The sequence below is a fragment of the Mirounga angustirostris genome, unplaced genomic scaffold (assembly GCF_029215605.1).
Source record: "Mirounga angustirostris isolate CCGP_5_RB_7025 unplaced genomic scaffold, mMirAng1.0.hap1 SCAF_7, whole genome shotgun sequence".
NCBI classification, from domain to species: domain Eukaryota; kingdom Metazoa; phylum Chordata; class Mammalia; order Carnivora; family Phocidae; genus Mirounga; species Mirounga angustirostris.
The window spans coordinates 108,674,847-108,701,319 of record NW_026991715.1 but is presented as its reverse complement, the minus strand read 5'-3'; the positions used below and the strand labels follow the sequence as shown (position 1 = coordinate 108,701,319).

Sequence of the window (26,473 nt, the reverse complement as noted above, 5' to 3'; positions counted from 1 at the left end):
CTCGTTCATCCCCATTGACCTCGCTGACTGCATCCTCTCACCCAGTAAGCTTTGTGGGAATCCTTCCCGGGAACCACCAAGCTTCTAGTAATTCTAAAACCACTGCTAAATCTTACTATGTTGCAACAAGACAGCCTTCACACAGTTGTCCATTTCTAGCTCACACCTTGATCTTGTTTTAAGACAGTTAAAATTGGCTACCTGCCTTCAGGTGATCCTGGCAGGTCAGAGAAGCAGTTTGTTGCTTCCCGACAGACTTGCAGTTGGGATTTTCCTCTTTCGATTCTGACTTGAGAGTTTCTCCTTTATTCACAGGGTTGTGAAGCCAAACCCCGTCCATCTGACACGACTGACGGTCAGTTGCTAGAAGAACAAGGCTACAGAGGACGGCACAAAGGCAGGCTCTGCGGACATCAGCGAGGGCCATGAAGGGGACGCTGGGCAGCGAGAAGACGTCCCAGGACATTGTTCCGAGGTAAATCTCACCTGTTCTGTCCGCGGGGGAGGGCAGAGAGGGGGCAGAGGGGAGAAGAACGGACTCTGCCTTTCTTGAAGGGAACTCGGAAGCGCCCAGACGGTGGCGGACAGCTCCCTCCCCCGCAGCTCCCCGCTCACCTCTGCGGTGGCCGTGGTCCCAGCTCCTCCGAGGTCTCGGCCGCAGCCCAGGCTGGACTCCGCTTCTCCCTCGGGCCCTACCTCGGCGGCTGCTGTCACTGCGCCGCTGCCCGACCGCGCGGTTCCCTGGTGGCCTGCGGAGGCCGGTCGCGGTGATCGAGTTACCCTGCAGCCCACTGGCTCGGGCCAGGCACGTGACCAGAGAAAAAGTTTGGGTCTGCGTGGACTGGAGACAAAAAACGCCCTTCTTCCCGAAGGACATCTCCTTAAAGCCAAGAGCAAATGCGCACTTCAAGTAGGAGCTTGAAAGAGCGCATCTGGCCAAACTCGGGGCTTTTTCCCCCTTCTTTTTAAAAACTTCCTTCATCTTCCTCAGCTTAAGATGCTGCTGTCCCAGGGAGGCAGGTGCATTAAAGGATGTGGCTATCAAAAATAAATAAGTAAATTAAAAAAAAAATGGGGCACCTGGCTGGCTCAGTGGATGGAGCCTGCAACTCTTGATCTCTGGGTCCTGAGTTCAAATCCCACCTTGGGCAAAGAGATTAATTTAAAAGAAAGAAAGAGGGCGCCTGGGTGGCTCAGATGGTTAAGCGTCTGCCTTCGGCTCAGGTCATGATCCCAGGGTCCTGGGATCGAGTCCCGCATCGGGCTCTCTGCTCCTTGGGAGCCTGCTTCTCCCTCTACCTCTCTCTCTCTGTCTCTCATGAATAAATAAATAAAAACCTTTAAAAAAAAATAAAAGAAAGAAAGAAAGAAAGAGGGCAAAAAGATTAATTTAAAATAAATAAATAAATAAATAAATAAATAAATAAATAAATAAATGATGTGGGTATCAGATACTGTGGTGGGCAGTCCAAGTGGATAAAAAGGTTACATGGACCAGAGGATCTCATTTGCTCATTTTTTTTATTCCTTCTGTTGCTGCTGAGGGCAGGCAAGGGAGGAAAGATGCATCAACTATTACTAGTGAGTCTAGGTGCAGGAAAGGTACACCTGTGGAGGTTAAGTGTACTTGTTGACTGAAACAGGTAACATGAGGATACAGGATCCATAACGTGAAATGGTGAGCACCTTTGAAAAAGAACTGAGTTTTGTTTGTAAACTTCTAAAAATTATTTTTGGAGAGGCAATATGTGCAACTGATATAAAATACAAAAATATCGAAGAGTGTATAGTAAAATGCCTTTTTATACTCTTCTCCAGTCCCCTAATTCTCCAAAGAGACACCCCTGTGACCAATGTTTGTATACCCATCCAGAGCTTGTCTATGTAAATACAAACATGCATGTCTCCCCCTCTTCCTTAGAAACAGCACACTATATATGCTTCTTCTGCTCCTTGCTATTTTCACTCAGCACACAAACATGGAAATTGTTCCATATAGTTCCTTTAAGAGTTACCACATTCTTTTTAATGGCTCCTGCTGACCCATTACCTACATGTGTCATTATTTGGCAAAAAAAAAAAAAAAAAAAAAAAGACCAAGGACCATGTGTTAGTTATCCTTCCTTGCTTAATTCCTGGCACAATGCAAGGGCTCAGGAAACATGCAATGCTTGCTTGCTCACAAATTAATTACATTTTGTACAACTTGCTCATGTTTTCCCTCCTCTCTCCTTTTGGAGGTAGCAATATTTTTTTGGAGGTAACAATATTTTTTCAATATTCCAGATATTTATATAATGTATATATTCCCCCACAACCAAGTCTGTCTCGTGCACTGCTCAACCTTGCTACCTGATCCAATGCCCATCTTAATCTAGCTCCTCTTATATAACATTATTCCCCACTACTTCCAATTTTCTAATGCTCTGAGTACCACTGTCATGCGTAAATGTTTATCGATCACTTACTATGTGCAAAAATTTTTTTTTCTACTTTCTGTTATCCCGACCTCTATGTCATTGCTCATAGACTTTCCCATCCAGATTTTCCTTCCTGATCCTGCCCATTATTCTACCTCTGGTTCTTTTCTTTCCGAATTTTTTTAGCTTATGTGGTCAGTGCTTCCCTAGAGTAGCAGGCAATTTTTTTTCTATAATCATTTCAAGTAAGAGCTTTATGTATTGCTACGGCATAACTCTGGCACACACTAGGTCCTCAGCAGAACCTGCATAAATGAGAAGCTCTCTCTGGTCCTCCTGGGTTTTCTCTCCATCCTGCCTTTGAGGAATTGCTCTTGGCTTTCTTGTTATCTCAAGGTCACCTCAGCCATCCCCCTCCCGGCTGCTCTCCTTTAAAGGAAGTGCTCTTGAGGAGAGGTCCAGAGATCCTGGAAGAAAGTGGGTCTGGGTTCAAACTGCCATCCACCAACTTTATGACTTTGGCTTCTCTGAGTCTGTTTCCTCATCAGTCCTTCTTTGACCCCTAAGTAATTTCCCCTATCTTCCCTCAATCCAATTATTCTCTGTCACTTTACCTCATTAGTTTCTTTCATCACAGCTATCACCAGTTCTCATTGGTGGGGTTTTGGGATATAGGTGAGGTTCAGGGGGGTGGAGTCCGGAGCCGACAACTAAGAAGGAATTCTTGAGACGTCTTTGGTGCAAAATGGTGGTATATTAAAGTACAGGGACAGGACCTGTGGGTAGAAAGAGCTGCTGCCCTGGGGTTTTGAGGGGTGGCTGATTATATACTTGGGAGTTGGGGGAGGTAAGGAAAAGGGAGGTTTCAAAAGGATTTTTGTATGTTAAAGAAGACTCACAGGATACCAGAGGTCTTGCCATTGTCAAGTTAAGGTTGTTTTTCCTTCCAGGAAGGCATTAACAGTAAGATAGTTGGGAGCTTCCTGGAGAAACATTACACTTTGCCCCCTTCAAGTATCTGTCAATGGGCTGTAGGTTATAAGGGCATTTAATTGTATCTACATTCCCTTCTGGAAGCTAGACCATTGATAGAAAGGCTTTGTCCTCGTAAAGTTGCTAAGACTTTTGTAAACTGAGGGAGACTCCTGTCCTGCAAGACTGTGATCTCTATCAGTTAACCATTTGTTTTTCCTTTAGGGCAGCCAGGAGTGCCTGCGCGATGTCACCCATACCACATGTGGGGGGGGTGGGGTGGAGGCTGCCAGCTTCGGGCTGGTCCTCAGCAAGCCTTCTGCTCCTGCACCATCATCATCATCCTTTTATTTCCTACGTGAATGCTTGTTTACCTGTTTTACTGTCAGTCCCTGCCACCAAATGTTAAGCTCCATAAGGCTAGGAACCTCATCTGCTTCCAGTGCATCCTCCAGGGTCAACAAAGGACACAGCATGTAGCAAATGGACCATAAATATAGCCCGCTGGATGAACACCTAATCTCCTCCTGGACTGCGAATCAAAAGACTCAAATCCTGGTCCTATCTCTGGGAGCTGGGTGACTTTACTTAGTTCCTCTCTGTTAAATTGGGGGAATGTATTAGAACATCTTTATGGACCCTCACAGATTTGGAAATTTAAAGGTCTATGATTATTATGGGTAGATTTAAAAATTTTGTTATGTTAGTAGACTCTGAGGGAGAAGGAAAATCAAATGAGATATGAATAAAATAGATTTGATGTCTATTTCTAGATGAAAGAACTCTGATCTCTGATTTCATCAAAGAACAGAGGTGTTTTTTTTTTCAGGTTGAAATCAAAATATCGAAACAATACTCAAATGCTTAGTTATGAAACATGACATTTGCTTTGTATTTAGGGGAAGTCTGATGATCTTGATAATTTCCAAGGGTCCAAAGACAGGTTTTCTATTCTGTACCAAGGAAAAAAGCCAGCTGGGGGCATTCTTCATTTGAATTTAAAGGTAAATTTATAAGCTGATAAAAGACATTATACAAAGTGTCAGACCTTGGCTAAGCTTGGTGTGTGTTGGTGGCCTTTAACGATGGAATCACTTGACAGGCATCTAGGTATATCAGCACTCGAATGGGTAAAAACGTTTTTGAGACGAGCTCAGAGGGTGGTTATAGTGGAACAAACCGGGAGGCATTTACCTTCTTTTCCATTTTCAAAATATTTCAAACCCCAAAACAGTTGACCTTGAATTGTGTGGGTCTACTTAATTAATAGCCCACTCTTAACCAGAAGCCTTACTGATAACATAAACAACTAACACATATCTTATACGTTATATGTATTATATACTGTATTCTTACAATAAAGTAAGCTAGAAAAAAATGTTAAAACCATAAGGAAGAGAAAATGAATTTGTAGTACTGTGCCATATGGAAAAAAATCCACATGTAAGTTTTGGAGGAGTCAAAAGTTATACCCTAACCCCTGCACTGTTCAAGGGTCAACTGTATATATTTAAAATTTTAGGGGCTCCTGGGTGGCTGGCTCAGTTGGTTAAGTGGCTGCCTTCGGCTCAGGTCATGATCCCAGGGTCCTGGGATCCTTGCTCACAAGAGAGCCTTCTTCTCCCTCTCCCTCTGCCTGCCTGCTGCTCCCCCTGCTTGTGCTCTCTCTCTCTCTCTCTCTGTGTCAAATAAATAAAATCTTTAAAAAAAAATAAAATAAAATTTTATCTTCCTACACATACTTTAAGAAATGCATCCCATTAGATTTAATATTTAGACTTAAGAATAACAGAAAGGCTTGGCTGGCCAAGGATCTTCTTGGGAGACCCATTTTACAACCAGTGTTTCAATTTATTTAGCCTATAATCTCCTAGCTGAGATTTGTTCATGCCTTACTTTTTATAGTTTGTAGTCCAAAAACGATAGCTATTTTTTTTTCCCCAAATAGTAAATTATATTATTGAATATATTCTTCTCCAACTACCCTCTCATTTGTTTGGGACCCCCCTCCCTTTGAGGATTAGTGATTTACACAATTATTCTAATTTTGCAGTAGCATAAATACAGTGTGAACTTCCTTGTTTCCAGCAAACACTCCGATGCCTCCTGAAGTACAAGCCATCTGTGTTTTTCATTTCTCTTCAATAACCTGAGAAATGAACACCCAGTTCTGGGTGGAGGGCAGGGGGGTTGGGGAAATGGAGATGGTGTGTTTCCTGTTTGATTGTTTCAGTGCACACCAGGCCCAGTGGTGCAGGAAAAAACAAAAATCCAAGAAAGGACTGCAGAGGACGTTCTTCATGTGACTAGCTCCTCCTAGGGCTGTCCTCTCCAGAATCTAATTACAAGCGGGTGAAAGACTATAAACCCACCAGATGGGTGGGGTGTGGGAGTGTTGTGCCTGCTATCTCCATGCCAGTATTGCTCAATGGACTGACTGTTAAGCCTTCACCGGAGCTAACACAATGAGTATCTCTGGGTTAGCAACAGAGACAGGCCAGAAACAATTGTTTATTGAATAGACTTACATATCTTCCTCAGTGCGGGGTGTTTTTTCCATTTATTAATACAGCAACAACCTTAATGAGATAGTTACATCCCTATGCAACAGATAAGCAGACACACTCATCTGGAGGGGACAAGAGGAGTGCGGTTCGGAAATGCATTTGATGCTCTAATCTGGGGACTGGGGGTGGGAGTTCACCTCCCCGGAGAATAACTTTTGGGAATCCAGTTTGAAATTGCCACTGAAGGCCTGCTCTGCCTCCGGCCTCGGAAATGGAAGCAGGATTTTGTAGAACCCCCTTAGGAGGAAAGGTCTAAAAGCAAGAAGGCCCAGTATCTTGGGAGTAAATTTGCTATCCACTTACCAACAGCCCCCTTCAAGGGAAGGCACCTAGCGCTATGGCTAGAGCCCTGCTTTGGGCCCTCCGCACCTGCCTCAGAGACAGGGTGGATCTCTAGCTGAGAGGCCAGCAGGGAGGCTCGGAATTGACAGCTGTGTGCAGGAAGCCACGGCCGGACAACGCGAGGCCGCGCTGCAGCCGAGCCCGCTCCGACAGACGCTGGCAGGCCGCCCTCTTTCCAAGCAGGGTTCAGAGGATCAGGGGCGGGCGGAGGCTCTAGGGGCTCCTAAGCCAGGCCCAAGCCCAGTGCCCTCGCAAGGAAAAGGTGCAGAGCCCGCCTAGCGCCCGCCGTCTCCGAGCTCCTCTTCCCCCGCGGAGGCCGTGTCTTCTTTGTAACTCGAGCAGGCCCTGGCGGGCCGGTTACTGTGGTAACGCTGCCCGCCAACTCTGTGAGGCGGGGAGGAGGGAGGCGGGTCTCGCCGGACGTCACCCAGACTCGGTTTGGGGGTGCTGCTCCACCCACAACTAATTGTTTGCCAGAAAGGAAGCCGAGATAGATGTTTTGTCAGTGAGGGGTCCAGGGGGCTGCATTAGTACAAGGAAGGGGGTGAGGATCCGCTCCTGCCGACGATTTTAACGGTCCATCAAAGCAGGCCGGAGAGGGCGTTGCAATCTGGGGGATTTGGTCAGAAGATCCACGCCCCTTCCTCGGCCTTTGGCGTCTGGGCCAGGCCCACCCGAGCGGGGGCTAGTTCTAGACCACGCCCCTCCTTTGGGCGCGCGGAAGGAGAACCGAAACAGCGTGATGTTGCTAATTGAATTGAGCCAGTGCAACTAACGCGCCGAGGCCCAGCGCAGGTCCTGTTCCGCAAGCGTCCTGCGAGGCCGCCCCGCCCCGCTGTTTGCGGGTCGCCCTCTTCGTTTTGCGCCTGCGCGTTGCTCCCGCGAGCTAGGGTTGGACGAACACGCACAGTCTCCGGGGCGCGCAGAAGGGGTGGAGCAGGCAGGATCAGGCGCGCGCGCGCGCGTCTGGAGTGACGCTAAAGGAGCAGGCGAGTCGGGAGGATCCAGTGGGTAGAGTGGTTCAGCCAGGTTTTTAGGTGGGCGGTACGTAAGGCTGCTCTGGGCACGAGGGCGCCCATCTCACTGGCCCGCTCGGTTCCCGGAGCGGATCCGGGGCAGGCGGAGAGCGCCGGGTCAGGGGCCGCCGCCGCCGCCGCTGCTCCCGGGGGCCTCTGCCCGCCAGTCCGCGCTTCGCGGGCCCAGCAGCTCAGGGTAAGCGGGCTGGCGCTGACCAGAGAGGAGCGTGAGATGAGAGAGTGTGGGAGGCCATCGGGACCTGTGGGAAGAAGGGGAATGGGGGCGTGAGTGAGGGGCAGGGGGTGTGAAAAGAGAAAGAGGCCCATCGAATAGTGGTAGAAATACCAACCACTACCACACAATAATAATATTCTAGTGTTATGTGCCAGGACTTTATAAAGCACCTTATATGCTTCATTCTGTTAACCTCTACTACAGTCCTCCGAGGTGTATATTATTGAACCCATTTTACAACATAGGAAAACTGAGGCACCAGAGAGGTTAAATAACTTACGCAAAGCCACACGGCTAGTTGGTAGCCTGGGTTCGAACGTAGGTCTTTCTGGCCTGAAAGCCTGTAATTTTAATATCTTTGTTTTTGGGGGGGAAAAAAGGTGGATATAAGGGAAGGGGCGGGATGAGTGTTGTTTGGAGAGGGAGGGTGATCCAGAACAGGAAGAAAATGGTGATGGGAGACTGTAAGGGAGAGGACCTGAGTTTGGAACCTCGCGGGCCTCTCGCTTCTTGGTTCTTTTGGCCCCACAACTTTTCCTTGCGGTTCTGTGTTTATGAACCATAGCTATTGCCTGGACCACATGGTTGGTTTTAAGAACTGGTTGAACTGCGGTTCAGTCCAGGGTAGTTGTCCTCGGACACTGTTTTGGGGGCAGGAGTGATGGAGGACGGCGAGGGCCACCGCGGCCGTGTATAGAGAGGACCCTCTTCCGAGCTGCTGCCATTTCTTCTCACTTGCTCCTACTTCCTTTTCCATCTTATCCTTGCGCGGCAAAGTCTTTGTTCAGTTCTCTAGAATAGGGAAGTGATGTTTATTGTCTCCTTGCAAGCTTAAGCTTAAAACAAAACCGGAAAAACCAAACATTCTTTTCCTAAGCAAGACCTGGTACTCTGGATTGCTTGCAGAGAAAGCTTTTGGTTGGCTTTATTCGTAGTTGCTCTTTAGAGCTTTCCTGGGTAAATAGGCGCTTTGTTTTGGAGAAGTTTACGCTACAGGTCAGCAAGAGCGGTCTGCACAGATTTTACTGCAGATCAGCACAAGGCAGGGACCTCAGTAATGTGTGTGTGACCTTTCCTTCTTGAGCAGTCTAGTATTGGGAAACAGCAGGTATCAGAGCTTGTGTTTTGCTTTTTCATATAGAGTGGAGTAGCTCATGTGGTAGTCACCTTTTCATAGAGTGGAGTAGCTCAAGTAGGAGTCAAGGTTTAATGTCAGCCTGTGAGGGGAACTTTGCCTGTGATCATAGTTATTCTTAAAAATTCCTTAGGAAGGTGTAAAGTTACAGATGGACATTGTGTTTTTCAGTAAATCTAGCATAGTTTTTCCTTCAGCTTTCAAACTTGTTACTGTTTCTCTGGTTGCAACTCAGAAAAAGGAGCTTACCTTCAGGGGCTATATTGCACAAATAAACATATTTGAATGGTGGGATAGAGTCCTTCCATATTGTGAGGTGTACTGTGCCCTGCTGGCACTGAGAGGCTTAAAAGGAGGAAGACTAACCAAGGAGAACAGTATGTTTGTGATTCCCATCTTGGGATCCTTGTGGAGCATGCGCTCACTGAGTGGAAAGTGGCAGGCAAAACTGACATCATTTATTATTATTTCTCTTTGTCTAGCATATCCAGTAATTTATGCTAAGCTAAATGTGCATACTGTGATTCCTTTTCAATTTTTGAGTGGCACTACATTTTGGGATTTGCAAGCAATTTCCCCACAATTTTCCTAGATAAGGGTTTGGTGTGAGGACGTCTTACATATTTTTGCCAGTGGTATGCACTTGTGTTCCATATTTATCAGATATGTGTAACAAGGGTTAGCTTTTTGAAACTAGCTTAGCTTTTTTTAAGGTTTTATTTATTTATTTGAGAGTGAGAGAGCACGAGCCACGAGGAGGGGCAGAGGGAGAAGGAGAAGCAGGGAGCCTGACAATGTGGGGCTCCATCCCAGGACTCATGATCTGAGCCACCATCTAAGCCCTGTGGCTTAGCTTTTTAAAAAAATTTTCTTGGAAGTGGAAGTCATGATAGTGCCTTTCAAAATTAATGTCTCTGAATTTCAGTTTTCTTTTTTTTTTTTAAGATTTATTTTTTTGAGAGAGAGAAAGCCAGAGAGAGTCTGAGCTGGGGGGAGGGGCAGAGGGAGAGGGACAAGCAGACTCTCTGCTGAGCAGGGACCCCGACACTGGGCATGATCCCAGCACCCCGGGATCATGACCTGAGCTGAAGGCAGACACTTAACCAACTGAGCCACCCAGGCATCCCTAGTTTTCTTATCTGTAAAATGTAGAGGAAGATACCACTGTACAAAGTTGTTGTGAGATTTCTCCACTGTTCATTTTGAAGCAGAACCCCACATTTCGTATCATATCACCTATATCTGTTTTGCATTATCTCTAAAAGATAAGGACTCTTTTTAAAAAAACCATGACAGTGTAACACCAAAAAAAGTAAAAAACCCCCAAACAAAAACCCAAAACCAGCAATTGTTCAGACTTTTGTCTTGAAAATGTCACTTTTTAAAAAAATTTCTAACAGTTTGTTTAAAGATCTAATTAGGGTCTATAGATTTTGATTGGTTGATAAGTGTCTTGAGAGTCTTTTACTTTTATTTCTTGCAATTTGTTGAGCTGGGTTATCTGTAGTTTCCCACAGTAGTTTCTGGATTTTGCTGATTGCCTTTCTGTGGTGTCATTTAACCTGTTCCTCTGTCCTCTTTATTTCCTGTAAATTGGTCTAGAGGTTTGGTCAGATTCAAGTTAGATTTTTTTTCTTAAAGATTTTATTTATTTATTTGACAGAGACATAGCGAGAGAGGGAACACAAGCCGGAGGACTGGTAAAGGAAGAAGCAGGCTTCCCGCTGAGCAGGGAGCCCGATATGGGGCTTAATCCCAGGACCCCGGGATCATGACCTGAGCTGAAGGCAAACACTTAACAACTGAGCCACCCAGATGCCCCTCAAGTTAGATTTTTTTTTTTAAGATTTTATTTATTTTAGAGAGAGAGAGAGAGCACGAGTGACCATGCTGGCCTCCCCCCCCCCCCCCCCCAGGCATGAGTCAGGGAGGGAGTGGGGACAGAGGGAGAGGCAGAGAATCCCAAGCAGACTCCCCACTGAGCACGGAGCCTGCTGCAGGGTTTTATCCCAGGACTCTGAGATCATGACCTGAGCGAAATCAAGAGTGGGACACTTAACCAACTGAGCCATCCAGCTGCCCCTCAAGTTCGATTTTTTTTGGCAAGTGTAATTTCATAGTGGTGATGTGTTCTGTCAGGAGGCACATAATACCTGGTTGTCTCTTTGTGTGGTTATTGCAGCCATTATGATACTTTTAACAACTTTATTGAAGTATAATTTACATACTATAAAACTAGAGTTCAGCGATTTTTAGTAAATTTACGGAGTTGTGCAGTCATCAGGTAGTTGAGTTTGGTAGCCTTTCCATCACCTCAGCAAAATACCTCATGCCATTTACAGTTAATGCCCGTTCCCATTCCATTGCTGTAGTTTACTTTCTGCCTTTATAGATTTACCTTTTCTGAATATTCCATATAGATGCCATTATGATTATTGCCCAGATCTATGAATTCTTTAGGAGCTACAAAACAGTGATATTCTATCATTCTGTATTTGTTAGCTTTATAACTTCTTTTTTTTTTTTTTTAAGATTTTATTTATTTGACAGAGAGAGACACAGCGGAAGAGGGAACACAAGCAGAGGGAGTGGGAGAGAGAGAAGCAGGCTTCCCGCCGAGCAGGGAGCCTGATGTGGGGCTTGATCCCAGAACCCTGGGATCGTGACCTGAGCCGAAGGCAGATGCTTAACGACTGAGCCACCCAGGCGCCCCAGCTTTATAACTTCTATTAAAAGAAACTTTCCCTCAACTCTTTAGTTACTTAGTACAATTTATATAGGAAAGACAAGATACATATTTTAAAAAAATAAATTAACTAGCATTCTCCATTGGTGACCAATAAAATTTATTTTCTTAGGTTTAAATCTATGAGTTCAGGGGTGCCTGGGTGGCTCAGTTGGTTAAGCATCTGCCTTGGGCTCAGGTCATGATCCCGGGGCCCTGGGATTGAGGCACCCCCCCCACCCCTGCTGCTCTCCCTGCTTGTGCTCTCTCATTCTCTCTCAAATAAATAGTCTTAAAAAAAAAATAAATCCATGAGTTCATAGTGAACTGTCTTAGAAGTTTGAAGACATTGTAGTGACTATTCATAATGGTGTTTCTATTATCTTTTATATATATATATAAAATATTTTTATATTTTACTCAGATTATTTCCCGAGTTCTTTTGACACAACCTTAAGAGCTTCTTAGCTGGGGAGCCCGGTTCTAAGGGTTTAGTGTAAATACCTAATTGTCTTCTTCTTCTTTTTTTTTTTTTTAAAGATTTTATTTATTTATTTGACAGAGAGAGAGCGAGAGCAGGAACACAGCAGGGGGAGTGGGAGAGGGAGAAGCAGGCCTCCTGCAGAGCAGGGAGCCCGATGCAGGGCTCGATCCCAGGACCCTGGGATCATGACCTGAGCCGAAGGCAGACGCTTAACGACTGAGCCACCCAGGCGCCCCCCTAATTGTCTTCTTTATAAGCCTGCTTTTTTCTGCTTCGAGACCAAAGGCATTTTTTTGCTTGGGTCCCTTTTGCTGTTTTGCTTTTATGGAAATGTCTTCATCGTCATACCTACTTCCCCTAAAGTAGTTTATGGTTGTGCTTGAAATGACACCAAAAAGGAAGTGCATTGTTTAAGTTAGGAAAATAAGGAAGTGAAGTGGTACTGATTTAACATTAATGGGCATAGAAATGGCTTTCTGCCCTACTGCCGGGGAAAACCTTAAACCTTAAACACAGTTTAGAATCTAATCAGTCCTAACATTTTCTTTTTTTTTCTTTTAAAGATTCTTTATTCATTTATTTGAGAGAGAGAGAATGAGAGACAGAGAGCATGAGAGGGAGGAGGGTCAGAGGGAGAAGCAGACTCCCCGCCGAGAAGGGAGCCCGATGCGGGACTCGATCCCGGGACTCCAGGATCATGACCTGAGCCGAAGGCAGTCGCTTAACCAACTGAGCCACCCAGGTGCCCAGACCTAACATTTTCTTAATTATGGTCATATCATGGAATTTACTCCACCCTCAGTTTGAACTTCTGCCCTTTACGGATGTTCTTTATTTGTTCATTTGCAAGCCTTTATTTGTGCCCATCGTGTACAGGACTGAAACGAGAAGAAATGGTTTCTGCCTTCAAGAAGTGTCCACCCAGGGTGCCTGGGTGGCTCAGTTGGTTAAGCGACTGCCTTCGGCTCAGGTCATGATCCTGGAGTCCCGGGATCGAGTCCCGCATCTGGCTCCCTGCTCAGCAGGGAGTCTGCTTCTCCCTCAGACCCTTCCCCTTCTCATGCTCTCTCTCCCTCTCTCAAAGAAATAAACAAAATTTAAAAAAAAAATTGCTGGAATTAAAAAAAAAAAAGTGTCCACCCATATTTGTTAGGAAGTTACCACAGTCTACTTAAGTTTCAGAGTAATTATAGTCAGTCTATTATAATTTCAGAAAAACATCCGTTGAAGTGTTGTGTACCTTAAATAAATGGAATCTTTCAGGGTTGCTGACAAACCAAAAGATCAGTTTCTCAGAATTTTCTCAGAGAAATGATGACATTTGAGAATGACAATTTTGTTTTGATCTAGATTCTTATTGTTGCATTTGCCTGTCTTGAAAGTAGGAAGTAAAGATTAATTTTACTGTTTCTAGGAATTTTCCTCTGAATATATATCTATATACTGTAGCCCACTCTTATGTTGAGGGTCCATGTGGTGGGGTTGCCTTTTTAAATAAAGGCCATTACAATAAGCTTCTTTGGTCTTTTTGTAACTAAGCATCTCATTATTATAATAACAGCATTACTCTGAAGCTGAATCATGTTGAGTTTTATCTTGCAGAATACTGTTCCACTCCATAGTTTACTCCCAGAATATGAACTATAACTTATTATGCTTTCTGGCTGAATTATTTATATTTGCCGTCTTCTCTATTCCTGTTGTTGAATTGCTTAGTTTCTTTATATTATTATGTGTTTAAAAGTAGACATTAGGGGCGCCTGGGTGGCTCAGATGGTTAAGCGTCTGCCTTCGGCTCAGGTCATGATCCCGGGGTCCTGGGATCGAGTCCCGCATCAGGCTTCCCGCTCCTTGGGAGCCTGCTTCTCCCTCTGTTTCTCTCTGTCTCTCATGAATAAATAAATAAAATCTTAAAAAAAAAAAAAGTAGACATTAATAATTCCAATTCTTGGGCGCCTGGGTGGCTCAGTCGTTAGGCGTCTGCCTTCAGCTCGGGTCATGATCCCAGGGTCCTGGGATCAAGCCCCACATCGGGCTCTCTGCTCCATGGGAAGCCTGCTTCTCCCTCTCCCCTCCCTCTGCTTGTGTTCCCTCTCTCGCTGTGTCTCTCTCTGTCAAATAAAATCTTTAAAAAAAAAAAATTCCAATTCTTATTTTCATTGTGGTGGTTAAAGGTTCAAATTAGGAGATGGCGTTGGTTTTTACCACTTAAGTCCCTAACTTCATGATCTATTTGCACAAGTCTAAAGAGGCACTATATTAAGTTAGTTAATTGCCTCTAGTTATATTTGACTTTTGGATTGTGGAGAAAAAGAATTTCCCCTTTTATAGGGGGCAGAGGGAGGAGTCCCATGACCATATTCACTATGTATTTGTTAAGACTTACGTATGAGATTTTAGGTCTACATTCTTTCAGGCTTTCAGAGATCCCAGTACATACATTTATTTATTTATTTATTTTGTTTGTTTGTTTATTTTTTAAAGATTTTATTTATTTATTTGACAGAGACACAGCGAGAGAGGGAACACAAGTGGGGAAGAGGAAGAAGCAGGCTTCCCGCTGAGCAGGGAGCCTGATGTGGGGCTCGATCCCAGGACCCTGAGATCATGACCTGAGCAGAAGGCAGATGCCTAACGGCTGAGCCACCCAGGCCCCCGCCCCCCACCAGTACATTTAAACTGGCTAAAGTGATTCCTTAAAAATGTTTCCATGATTTGGTCTCTGTGCAAAGTGTTGTGAAAGTCATAGATAAGGGAATATTTGTGGTCACTGGGACCTATTTTAGTCTTTAGATAGTCTGAAAAGGGCTCAAATACTGGTTTACGGTAGTGGTTTCACTTCTGTGCTAAAGGGCAGCTTGGGCAAAAGTTTCTTCCCCTCCCTCCCTCCCTCCCTCCCTCCCTTCCTTCCTTCCTTCCTTCCTATTTTATTTTTAAGTAATCTCTGCACCCAACATGGGTCTCAAACTTACAACCCTGAGATCAGGAGTTGCATGTTCTACCAACTGAACCAGCCCAGCACCCCAGTTTCTTCAGATTTCTGAAGTAATTTTAGTTTCTTTGGGCCAAAGAACTGTGTGTGTATGTGGTGTGTGTGTGTGTGTGTGTGTGTGTGTCTTTGTCTTGACAAAGGCAAGTTTCCCCACCGTATAAAATGGAGAATGAAGATAAATATAATAGTCTTAATGTTTTGGCTTAAACTGATGAAGTGATTTTTTTTAATCTTTGTTTTGTTGACATTATGCCAGTGTGTAAATTTATGTGATTTTAAAATAATGTTTTTGAATCTAGATCAGATCAAGCATCGGTTTACTCTCTAACAGTCAGCTGAAAGCGACTTCGCAAGTTTCTTCAAGATGCCTGCAGCACTTGTGGAGAACAGTCAGGTTATCTGTGAAGTCTGGGCCAGCAATCTAGAAGAAGAGATGAGGAAGATCCGAGAAATTGTGCTCAGTTACAGTTATATTGCCATGGTAAAGAGCTAAACTCTGTTTGACTCACTTTCTACTATGGACTTAGGGGATATTCAGTGTGAGATTTTGAAAGCAAGGGTTACACTAAAGCCATGGTAAATTAAACTTGGTGGAAGGTTGTGATGCTTTTATGAAATGTCAAGGTAGTCATTGTGTCTGAGAAGGATGTAACCTCTAGTAGCTTAGATTTTCTGTAATGTTACTTTGTGTTTAATAGTGTTTAAGGCAGAAGTTATGTCAGCCCATAGGGCATATCTGTCCCGCAGATATGGTGAATTTGACAGTGTTTAAAAATGGTTTTTAAAAATTAGCTATCAGCATGTAAAAATTAAGAGATCTCTTTTCAAGTCCAGATATCTGGCATCTCTGGAAAAAAATGGGAAGATCTGGCATTACAGGATTCACAGTCCTGCCTGATACTGAGTGGTGGGAGAGGCAGATGTGTGTCATGGTGATATTAAGGCCTCTCCTAGAGGAGCCGTGCACGGTCTAGTTTGCTTTAGTCCCTGTTACTCATAAGCAGTAAGTCTTTAGCCTTGTATTTAAAACTGTCTGTGATCTTGTTCCAGGCTTTTTACTCATGGTAAATGTAGCTATTGTTTTTTTCTTGAATGGCTGTTTCATTTCCTTCTTTTTTTTTTTTTTTTTTTTTAAGATTTTATTTATTTATTTGACAGAGAGAGAGATAGCTAGAGCAGGAACACAAGCAGGGGGAGTGGGAGAGGGAGAGGCAGGCTTCCTGCTGAGCAGGGAGCCCGATGTGGGACTCGATCCCAGGACCCCAGGATCATGACCTGAGCCGAAGGCAGACGCTTAACGACTGAGCCACCCAGGTGCCCTGTTTCATTTCCTTCTATTTGTATTTTTATTCATACATTGTTCTCAACCTAAGCTTTTTTTTTTTTTTTTAAGATTTCATTTATTTGAGAGAGAGAGGGGGAGAGCACAGAGGAAGCATGAGAGAGAGAAGCAGGCTCCCCGCTGAGCAGAGAGCCTGACAACCCGATGTGGGGCTTGATTCCAGGACCCTGAGATCATGACCTGAGCCAAAGGCAGCGGCTTAACCCACTGAGCCACCCAGGCGCCCCTCAACCTAAACTTTTTTTAATTCACTATATATGAATGTAAAATGTTCTTAATTGATCTGTAGTTAGTCACCTACTCTAACTCACATCCTGCTTAGGATTTGAAGTTGCTGCGCAAAACTCCATGATTCTAGTACTACTTGTGTAGATATCAATGAGATCAGTATTTTTTTTTTTTCTGTAAAGATTTTATTTATTTGAGAGAGAGAATGAGAGAGAGAGAGCACATGAGAAGGGGGAGGGTCAGAGGGAGAAACAGGGAGTCCGATGCGGGACTCGATCCTGGGACTCCAGGATCATGACCTGAGCCAAAGGCAGTCGCTTAACCAACTGAGCCACCCAGGCGCCCGAGATCAGTATTTTAATATAGGTATTTGTGCCCAAGCTTGGGTCTTGTCACATAACTTTTATAAATTAAGATAATATTTAAGAATGGTCAATTCAGCATCTACTGTTTTGTGAAACCTTATGATGAGAGACCTTTTCCTTTTCTAGGACACAGAATTTCCAGGTGTTGTCGTACGACCGATTGGTGAATTTCGTAGTTCCATAGATTACCAGTATCAGCTTTTACGGTGCAATGTTGACCTTTTAAAAATTATCCAGCTGGGCCTTACATTCACAAACGAAAAGGGAGAATATCCTTCTGGAATCAACACTTGGCAGTTCAACTTCAAATTTAACCTTACGTAAGTGTCTGAAACATTTCTCAGTGTTATTCTTAGATCTGCTACATTTGTGCAGACTGTGATTTCTAGCTGATTTTATTAATATGAAGTTTTGTTTCCATTGAAACCAGGTAAGGGTTGGGCACAGCATTCAAATAGAGGATGGAATAAGGAATCTCAGAAAGTAAAGTCCCCCTTAAAGAACTCTTGCAGGTCAGCAATAAAAAGACAACCCAATTAAAAATGGGTATCAGATCTGAATAGACAGTTCTCCAAAGACGATATAGATATGGCTAATAATAACCCATGAAAAGATGGTCACCATAATTAGTCATGAGGGAAATGCAAATCAAAATGACAGTGAGAGACCACTTTATACCCACCCAGGGGGCTGTAATAAAAAAGACACAACAAATGTTGGCAAGGGTGTAGAGAAATTAGAACCCTCATATATTGGCTATTGGGAAAGTAAAATGGTGTAGCCTCTTTGGAAAACAGGTAGTTTCTCAAAAGGTTAAATGTGGAGTTAGGCCCCAAGTGGAAACAATCCAAATGTCTGTGAGCTGATGGATAAAACAAATATGGTATATCCATGCCATGGAATGTTATTGGACAGTAAAAGGAAAGTAGTAGTAATATATGTTGTATATTGATGTGCTTTGAAAACATGCTAAGGGAAAGAAGCCAGACACAAAAGACCACATATTGTAGGATTCTGTTTATATGAAATGTTCAAAATAGGTAAATTGATAGAGTCAGAATAGGTTAGTGGTTGTCTATGATGTAGGGGGGTGGTGAGATTATAGGGTAGTGGGGAGTGATTGCATAATGGGTATGGGTTTTCTTTTTGAGGTAATAAAATGGTTTAGAATTGACTATGATGGGTGGTTGCACAACTCTGAAAATAACTAAAAGTGATTGAATTGTATACCTTATTTAAAAAATTTTTTTTTTAAAGATTTTATGTATTTATATGCCAGACAGAGAGAGTGCACAAGCAGGGGGCGTGGCAGGCAGAGGGAGAAGCAGGCTCCCCGCTGAGCAGGGAGCCTGATGCAGGGCTCGATCCTAGGACTCTGGGATCATGATCTGAGCCAAAGGCAGATGCTTAACCGACTGAGCCACCCAGGCGTCTTTTTTTTTTTAATTTTTAAAAAAAGATTTATTTGAGAGAGAGAGTGTGTGTGTGGGGGTGGGGGTTGGAGGGGTAGAGGAAGAGGGAGAGAGAGTCTTAAGCAGACTCCATGCAGAGGGTAGAGCCTGATGCATGTTATGACCCTGAGATCATGACCTGAGCCGAAACCAAGAGTCAGTCACTTAACTGACTGTGCTACCCAGGCACCCTGAAGTGTGTACTTTATTTTTTAAAAAGATTTTATTTATTTATCCGAGAGAGAGAGAGAGAGAGAAAGGGAGGGAGGAAGAGAGAGGGAGAGATCACAAACGGGGGAGGGGTAGAGGGAGAAGCAGGCTCCCTGATGAGCAGGGAGCCCGATGCGGGACTTGATCCCAGAACCCTGGGATCATGACCTGAGCCGAAAGCAGACATTTAACCGACTGAGCCACCCAGGTGCCCAGAAGTGTATATTTTAAATGAGTAAATATTTAATGTGTGAATTATAGCTTAATAAGGCTATTTACAGCGAAAAAGTAAAGTTAATTCTCCAGTTAGGAGGTGAATTGTAGTTCTGCCATTTTTCATCTGGGTGATTTGGGGTTAGTAATTTTACCTTCTGTAATTCAGTTTCCTTAACTGTAAAACAGGATTATTATTATTTTTCATAATAGAAGAAATAAGGGAATGAGTAGATGTTAATTAAGGGTAGTTGAAACTGAAGCCTATCTGATAGTGGGTGAATTTTGATGTTTTTAAAATACGGTAAACACATAACATAAAATTTACCATCTCAGCCATTTTTAAGTCTGCAGTTCAATAGTATTAAGTATGTTTGTGTTGTTGTGAAGCAGACCCCCAGAACTTTCTCATCTTGTAAATCTGACACTCTACCCATTGAACAACTCTCCCTTTTTCTTCTCCAGATCTTGGTGAACCACAATTACTACTTTCTGTTTCTATGAATTTGTTTTCGTTACCTCATATAAGTGGAATCATACAGTATTTGTCATTTTGTGACTGGCATATTTCACTTAGCATGATATCCTTAAGGTTCATCCATGTTGTGGCATATTGCAGAATTTCCTTCCTTTTTAAGACTGAATAATATTCCATTGTATATTTAGACCCCATTTTGTTTATCTGTTCATTCATTGATGGACATTTAGGTTGTTTCCACCTCTTGATTGTTGGGAGTAGTGCTGCTATGAAGATGGATGTGCAAACATTTTCACAATTGTGCTTTTCATTCTTTAGGATAGATACACAGAAGTGGGATTGCTGGATCATTTGGTAGTTTGTTTTTAATTTTTTGAGGATGATGTAATTTTTTTTTCTTTCTTTTTTGAGAGAGAGAGCACGCACGAGAGCGTGCATGTGCATGCGGGGGAGGGTTGGGGAGGGGCAGAGGGAGTCTGCAGTCAGTGCAGAGCCTGGTGCAGGGCTCGATCTCAGACCCTGAGATCATGACAAGAGTCGAATGCTTAACTGACAGCCACCTATATGCCCCAGGATGATGTAATTTTTTAAGGGGAAAATTTAGGTGAGACTATCATTTTGCTGATTGTATGAGGTAGTTTTAGTGTATTTCTGATTGGGCCACAGTACTCAATTAGTGCTTTATTTAACAGCACTAGGAGCATTATAACTCAGGAATAATTTTTTGATTGTTCATATACTTTGGAGATTTCTTTGAGGTTCAGAAATAATTTGGGATGACGATCTGGATCTTTAACTGCATTTTTTTTTTAGTCCATTGCCAAAGCCTATTATTTATGCTTTAATGGTAATTAATACACAAAGGAAAATAAGGGTTGTTTGTTATTGTAGAATTTATGTATGTGTTTAAAACAATGCTTGTTTTAGGTGAAACAAAACAATGTGATTCAACACTGGTTTTAATTTAGTAGAAAAAAAATTTTTTTTTTTTTTTTTAAGATTTTATTTATTTATTTGACAGAGAGAGAGACAGCGAGAGCAGGAACACAAGCAGGGGGAGTGGGAGAGGGAGAAACAGGCTTCCTGCTGAGCAGGGAGCCTGATGCGGGACTCGATCCCGGGACCCCGGGATCATGACCTGAGCCAAAGGCAGACGCTTAACGACTGAGCCACCCAGGTGCCCTAGTAGGAAAAATTTAAGATTATGTTTGTTTTTTCTTTTTCCAAGTTGTCCTAAGTTTATCTGAAAAACAAATGTAAAAACAGTGAAATCTAGTGGAAAAGGAGTTACATAATTTATTTCCCTACTTTTGTAATACGTGGTATTGTAAATATTCCTCTGTTTAAACTGATGGATGTATCTTTGCTGTGGGATATTATGCCAGAGTTGCAAAGGATGTGGTATATCTATGAGCATTGGTCTGGAAAGATGGTCTGTGCTGTGTAGATATAGGGATGGAGGTGTGTATGTGTAGGTAGAGCAAATAGCCTTCAAGGATATATAAACTGAGTTATTAACAGTCATTTCTATGATGTAACATTATAAGAACATTTTAAAAAATTTTCTGGTAATCTAAATATTTTTGTATTGGTTGATTCTGTTTTTCTGTAAACAATGGGGAAATGTTGAGGTGTCTGGATGGCTCAGTTGGTTAAGCATATGCCTTTGGCTCAGGTGATGATTCCAGGGTCCTGGGATCGAGCCCTGCATCAGGCTCCCTGCTCAGTGGGGAGACTGCTTCTCCCTCTCCTGCTTCCCCTCCTTGTGCTCTCTCTCTATCTCTGAAATAAATAAAAATCTTCAAAAACAAATAGAAACAAACAATGCAGAAATGTGGATCTTTCATAATTAAGAAATTCATTTTGTGGGGGCAAGTCTCACTTTTCCATCAGCCACAGAGATAAGATTATCTACTTTGCATGCTTTGCTGGAGTACTGGAAAGAATGAATTGATCTATTCTTAAATTATGAAAGCATTTCGAGAATACTTGTTCTGTAATTATAAGATCATGTTGATATTGCTGCCCACTACTTCTCTTAGATTATCCACCAGCTAAGAAGTGAATACCTTCTTTTTTAGAGAGGACATGTACTCCCAGGATTCCATAGATCTCCTTGCTAACTCTGGACTGCAATTTCAGAAGCATGAAGAGGAAGGGATTGACACGTTGCACTTTGCAGAACTGCTTATGACATCAGGGGTGGTTCTCTGTGACAACGTCAAATGGCTTTCATTTCATAGGTCAGTCCCAGATAATGTGTATTTCTCTTGCTTTGGGAGCAGGGAATTGAATGCTTATATTATTTCTGCAACCCTACTGGCTATCTTCTTTTGGTCACTTATGAAGCAGTTACGGAGTTCAAATGGTAATTTGCCCATGTTTCAGTTTTTCAAAAAATACTTTGGAGCTCATACTGGTTTGTTTCATGCAGTACTGGGCTCCGTCACATGGCTATCAGTGGGTATGTTCCAAGTGGAATGATGGAGGGTGGGGAGGATCGAAGCACTTGATCATCTTTTTCTTGTCCTTTAAATGGCTGGCCTGAAGTTTATGATGAATAAAACCCACATTTATAACTCCTTGGGTTCTCTTGTATGTCTCTCATATTAGTCTGGTTTGTTGTTATTTAAGGGAAAGTTCAGATTACAGTAGGATAAAGTAGTTTGGAAGACTGAAAGTTACTCACAAGGTAGCACCATTAAGTTTTGAGAAATGAAGCAGTTGAACTCTGGGGTCTGGTAATTGCTGCTTTTTCACCTCATTGCCTCATTCTCTCTTGTAGTGGCTATGATTTTGGCTACATGGTAAAGTTACTTACGGATTCTCGTTTGCCAGAAGAGGAACATGAATTCTTCCATATTCTGAACCTTTTTTTCCCATCCATTTATGATGTGAAATACCTAATGAAGAGTTGCAAAAACCTTAAGGTATATTATTATTATTTTTTTAAGATTTTATTTATTTATTTGACAGAGAGAGACACAGTGAGAGAGGGAACACAAGCAGGGGGAGTGGGAGAGGGAGAAGCAGGCTTCCCACTGAACAGGGAGCCTGATGTGGGGCTCTGTCCCAGGACCCTGGGATCATGACCTGAGCCGAAGGCAGATGCTTAACGACTGAGCCACCCAGGTGCCCCTACACAATATTTTTCTTAACAATAAAAAAAAAAAAAAGACAAAACAGGCTTGTCATTTTGCTTTATCACTATTTTTAGAAATTACTAGTATTTATTTATTATTTATTGCTACGTATGTATTCTTCAGTGCCTGCTAGGTGCCAACATTATGCTGGAGTGGGTGTATATAGAGCTGATTGGCACAGGGATTTGTGTGGTGAATGTCTTTAATCCAGGCATAAAGGGAGGCTTCTGCTTCTCTTATTCTGAGGGAGGCGTTCTTCACTTAGGCCCACAAACCTAGTGAAACAGTTGGCAGTGTGAAGCGTATATGTAGTTTGTTATGCATGGGGTCTGTAGTGTACCAGATTCTCAGAGGGGTTCCTAACCCTAGATAGTTCAAGAACTCAGCACCCTAATAAATTGTTGACATAAGAGATTTTCTGTCTAGAATTGGATTGGTATTTATTTCCTCAATCTTGTTTTATACCTGTTAGGACTTACGGGGCAGAGGTCTGACATAATTAATGATATATAAAAGAAAGGAGTGAAAAGTGAAATATAACACAGTGTATTGTTTGGAGGGCTAGAAAGGGAATATTGCTGGGGTAAGGCCTTAGTAAATGGCCTGTTCCCACTTGTCATCACCAAAAGAATTAAACTAAAAAGTGGACTTAGTTGACTCCAGTAGAGGAGTGGTGGGTCTGAAATATTATCTTTGTTTTCTTTACATCTGCAGGGCGGTCTTCAGGAAGTTGCTGATCAGTTGGATTTGCAGAGAATTGGAAGGCAACACCAGGCAGGCTCAGACTCGCTGCTAACAGGAATGGCGTTCTTCAGGATGAAAGAGGTAAGGAGGTGGGTTATCTTTGTGGGCTGAGATTTGTTGAAAATTTGTAGTTCTGACAGAAGTTGATGACAAGTTTGAAAGCAGTTGTTTGTTTGTTATGATGTTCAGTATATTAAAATGTAGTTTGGGAAGCAAAGACATCCTAAAATGGAGGCGCCTCAGCATATTCAAGTCTAGACATGTACTTGGTGTTCTTAGCAGCTCTCATTCTTGCAGTGATTTGCTTTTCTTCTGATTTCTCTAATATGAACACATTTGTCTGAACACTCACTTATTTTACGCTTAATTTCTGTGAATTCTCAAATGTCTGGCAGCTAACATACTCCATGACAGGCTGCAAGTTTACCTCTAAGATCAGGAACAACACAAGCATGCCCACTCTCGCCACTTTTATTCAACATAGTATTGGAAGTCGTAGCCAGAGTAATTAGGCGAGAAAAAGAAATACAAGGGATCCAAATTGGAATGGAGGAAGTAAAACTGTCACTATTTTCAGAGGGCATGATATACATAGAAAACTCTAAGGAGTCGACCAAAGAGCTCTTAGAACTAATTAACGAATTCAGTAAAATTTCAGGATACAAAGTCAGTTACAAATATCTTGTGTTTCTATATATTAATAATGAACTATCAGAAAGAAATTAAGAAACAATCCCATTTACAACTGCATCAAAAACAATAAAGTACCTAGGAATAAGTTTAACCAAGGAGATAAAAGACCTGTACTCTGACAACTATAAGGCAGTGATGAAAGAAATTGAAGAAGTCACAAATAAATGGAAAGATATTTGGTGCTCATGGATTGGAAGAATTAATATTCATTTTTTAAAAAGATTTTATTCATTTGAGGCAGAGAGAGGGGCAGAGGGAGAGGGAGAAGCAAACTCCCCACTGAGCAGGGAGCCCGACCGTGGGATCATGACCTGAGCCGGAGGCAGATGCTTAACCAACTGAGCCACCCAGGCACCTGTGGAGGAATTAATATTCTTAAAATGTCCATACTGTCCAAAGCAGTCTACAGATTCATTGCAATCTCTATCAAAATTACAGTGGCATTTTTCACAGAAATAGAACAAATGATCTTAAAATTTGTGTGGAACCACAAAAGACCCCAAATAGCCGAAGCATTCTTGAGAAAGAACAACAAAGCTGGTGGCATCATGCTCCCGCTAGGTTCCTTTGGCAATGTTTGGAGACATTTTTGGTTGTCACAATCTGGAGCAGCAGAGGAGAGGCCCACTACTGGCCAGGGATACCACTAAACATTCTACAGTACTACGGTACACTGGACAGCTCCCCTCCATGCCCCCCAACAAGGAATTACCTTGCCCATTAGGGCCAGGGTTGAGATACCCTGTTGAAGTGTGTAATATCCAGTATCTCACTTGTAACAGCCTACTGTTACCCTGTTTTATAGATAGGGAACCATGGCTCAAGGGGAGTTGAAGGTCACACGGTGAGTGTAGAGCCCAAGCTCTTAAGCACTGCACTGCTTGTTAAAGAGAAGGGAGGAAATGGAGGTGGCTATACTAAACAGCGGCAGCAGCCCCTGGATCCTGGCAGTAAAAGAACTCATGGAGAATAGAAGTCTGTACAGAAAGGAGAGCCTGTATATTAAAAAAGGAGTATGAAAAGACTATGTAGAAGAGAGGTTTGAAGCCTTTCTTTATGAAGTTACTTTCTAGTTGGGTAGATTTGCAGAGCTTTGAGACAGCTGGGAGGTGCTGATGTGGTAGTGTTGAGACTTGGCATGACTCTTAGCGGGATTCTCACCATGGGTTCTCTGTCCTGTCCTGCAGTTGTTTTTTGAGGACAGTATTGATGATGCCAAGTACTGTGGGCGGCTCTATGGCCTAGGCACAGGAGTGGCCCAGAAGCAGAATGAGGATGTGGACTCTGCCCAGGAGAAGATGAGCATCCTGGCTATCATCAACAACATGCAGCAGTGATGGCGGCGAGGCTCTGTAGGGCGGGCCTGATCCCAGAGTGGTGCTTATATGCTGACTGTGTGTACTGACCTTCCTCCCCAAGAGAAAACGCTTCTTTTGAGCAAACTGTACCTACCATCTGCGGTGACAGAAAGACTTCTGTTGTGTTGAAGACAAAACAAACAAACGACGTCTTTATTTTAGATCCAGAAGAGGGGAGTTTACTCTGAATTTGTAAACAAGTCTTCCCTATTCCTCATCCCCAAGCCTCTCTCCAGTTGCTTCCTGCCACCAGCATCCATGGCTCATTTGACACCTTTTTAAATATCCAGGACAAGTCAGAAACAGACTAGTAAAATATATATAACTCTTTATCTGTTGTCATTCTTTTTCTTTTAAATCTTGCTACTCTCTGAGGATGAAGACTTTTTGATGTGATTCTCAGCTGAGCTGAGGGCTTCCAGGGAAAGTGGAATAAAATGGTGTTTTTGTAAAGTGGGTTATAGATGTCTTTTCCTCCCTTCCTTTTTTTTTTGAACTTTCTCTAGGACATTTGCTTTCCTCACATTTTGTTAGTCTCTAATTATGTGCTATTATGTGGAAATGAATTAGTGCTGAAATTTTGAAGACCAGATAATGAAAATTTTTATTAAAAACAAAATTCTTCTGAATCTGTCTACCCTTTATTCATGAGGAACTCCAGAATGGGTATTAAGTTAACCACTTTACGTGTCTTTAAGTCTGTGTTCCATTGTGCCACCGAGATTTGCTGTCACATGTCTATCATTTGAAATCATTTTAAGTTTTAATATAATAAAGTATCTTGGATTTGTTCCTGAATGAAATAAGATCAGAATTTTGGACCGTAAGTTTATATTTTCAGTAATGTGATTTCAGATGGTCATCTGTGTTTTTCCATATCTCTTTGTTCTCCCTGCGTTTCCTTTCAGCAAACCTGAGGAGAAGTTAGGGAGACTGGTTACGTGAGTACCAGGAATGTGATGAGTCTTTAAGAAGAGTCTTTAAGAAGTTAATAGTGGTACATGTAAACAGGGCAGTAAGGAATTTGGTTAGAGTTCTCTTGGAGTAATATCCCACAAGTGGGGTAGGAAGCTCAGGACTTTTTTTTTTTTTAACTGGTCATTTAAAAAGTACATTGTATTGTTTTTTGAATGACTACAGTATGGACAATTTAGAAAAACCAAAAACCCCTTTGAAATGGTGGAAATGAAACTGGTAACTCACTGAAGTGGATGGATAGTCTTGCATTTTAAAAGCTTATGGAAAACTCAATTTCAAATGATTCGAAAATGTCAAGTATTATAAGCTGGTATTTAAGATGCTTGTAAATATTATTTATGTTTTTAATTTTGTAAAATAAAGATTTCTTTTTAACCACTGG

At 42.6% G+C, this 26,473-nt stretch overlaps 2 protein-coding genes across 4 annotated transcripts in view; one reads left to right on the top strand and one right to left on the bottom strand.

The window, feature by feature from the left end:
• FAXDC2 (fatty acid hydroxylase domain containing 2) overlaps window positions 1-466 on the bottom strand; it is a 26,369-nt gene extending 25,903 nt beyond the window's left edge. The window contains 1 exon segment of the mRNA XM_054513894.1: window positions 206-466. Within this exon segment, the coding sequence (XP_054369869.1) occupies window positions 206-466 (261 nt within the window).
• CNOT8 (CCR4-NOT transcription complex subunit 8) lies at window positions 338-26,473 on the top strand. 3 transcript variants are annotated; one of them, XM_045902147.3, is made up of 7 exons: window positions 338-475; window positions 15,188-15,369; window positions 16,950-17,143; window positions 21,257-21,418; window positions 21,961-22,105; window positions 23,033-23,143; window positions 24,943-26,473. In XM_045902147.3, the coding sequence occupies exons 2-7, from the start codon at window positions 15,253-15,255 to the stop codon at window positions 25,090-25,092; spliced, it is 879 nt and encodes a 292-aa protein (XP_045758103.1). In that variant the 5' UTR covers window positions 338-475; window positions 15,188-15,252; the 3' UTR covers window positions 25,093-26,473. The 3 variants fall into 3 exon arrangements, with proteins under 3 accessions (XP_045758103.1, XP_064452690.1, XP_045758098.1); XM_045902142.3 differs by lacking the exon at window positions 338-475 and adding an exon at window positions 7,355-7,513; XM_064596620.1 differs by lacking the exons at window positions 338-475; window positions 15,188-15,369 and adding an exon at window positions 7,319-7,513.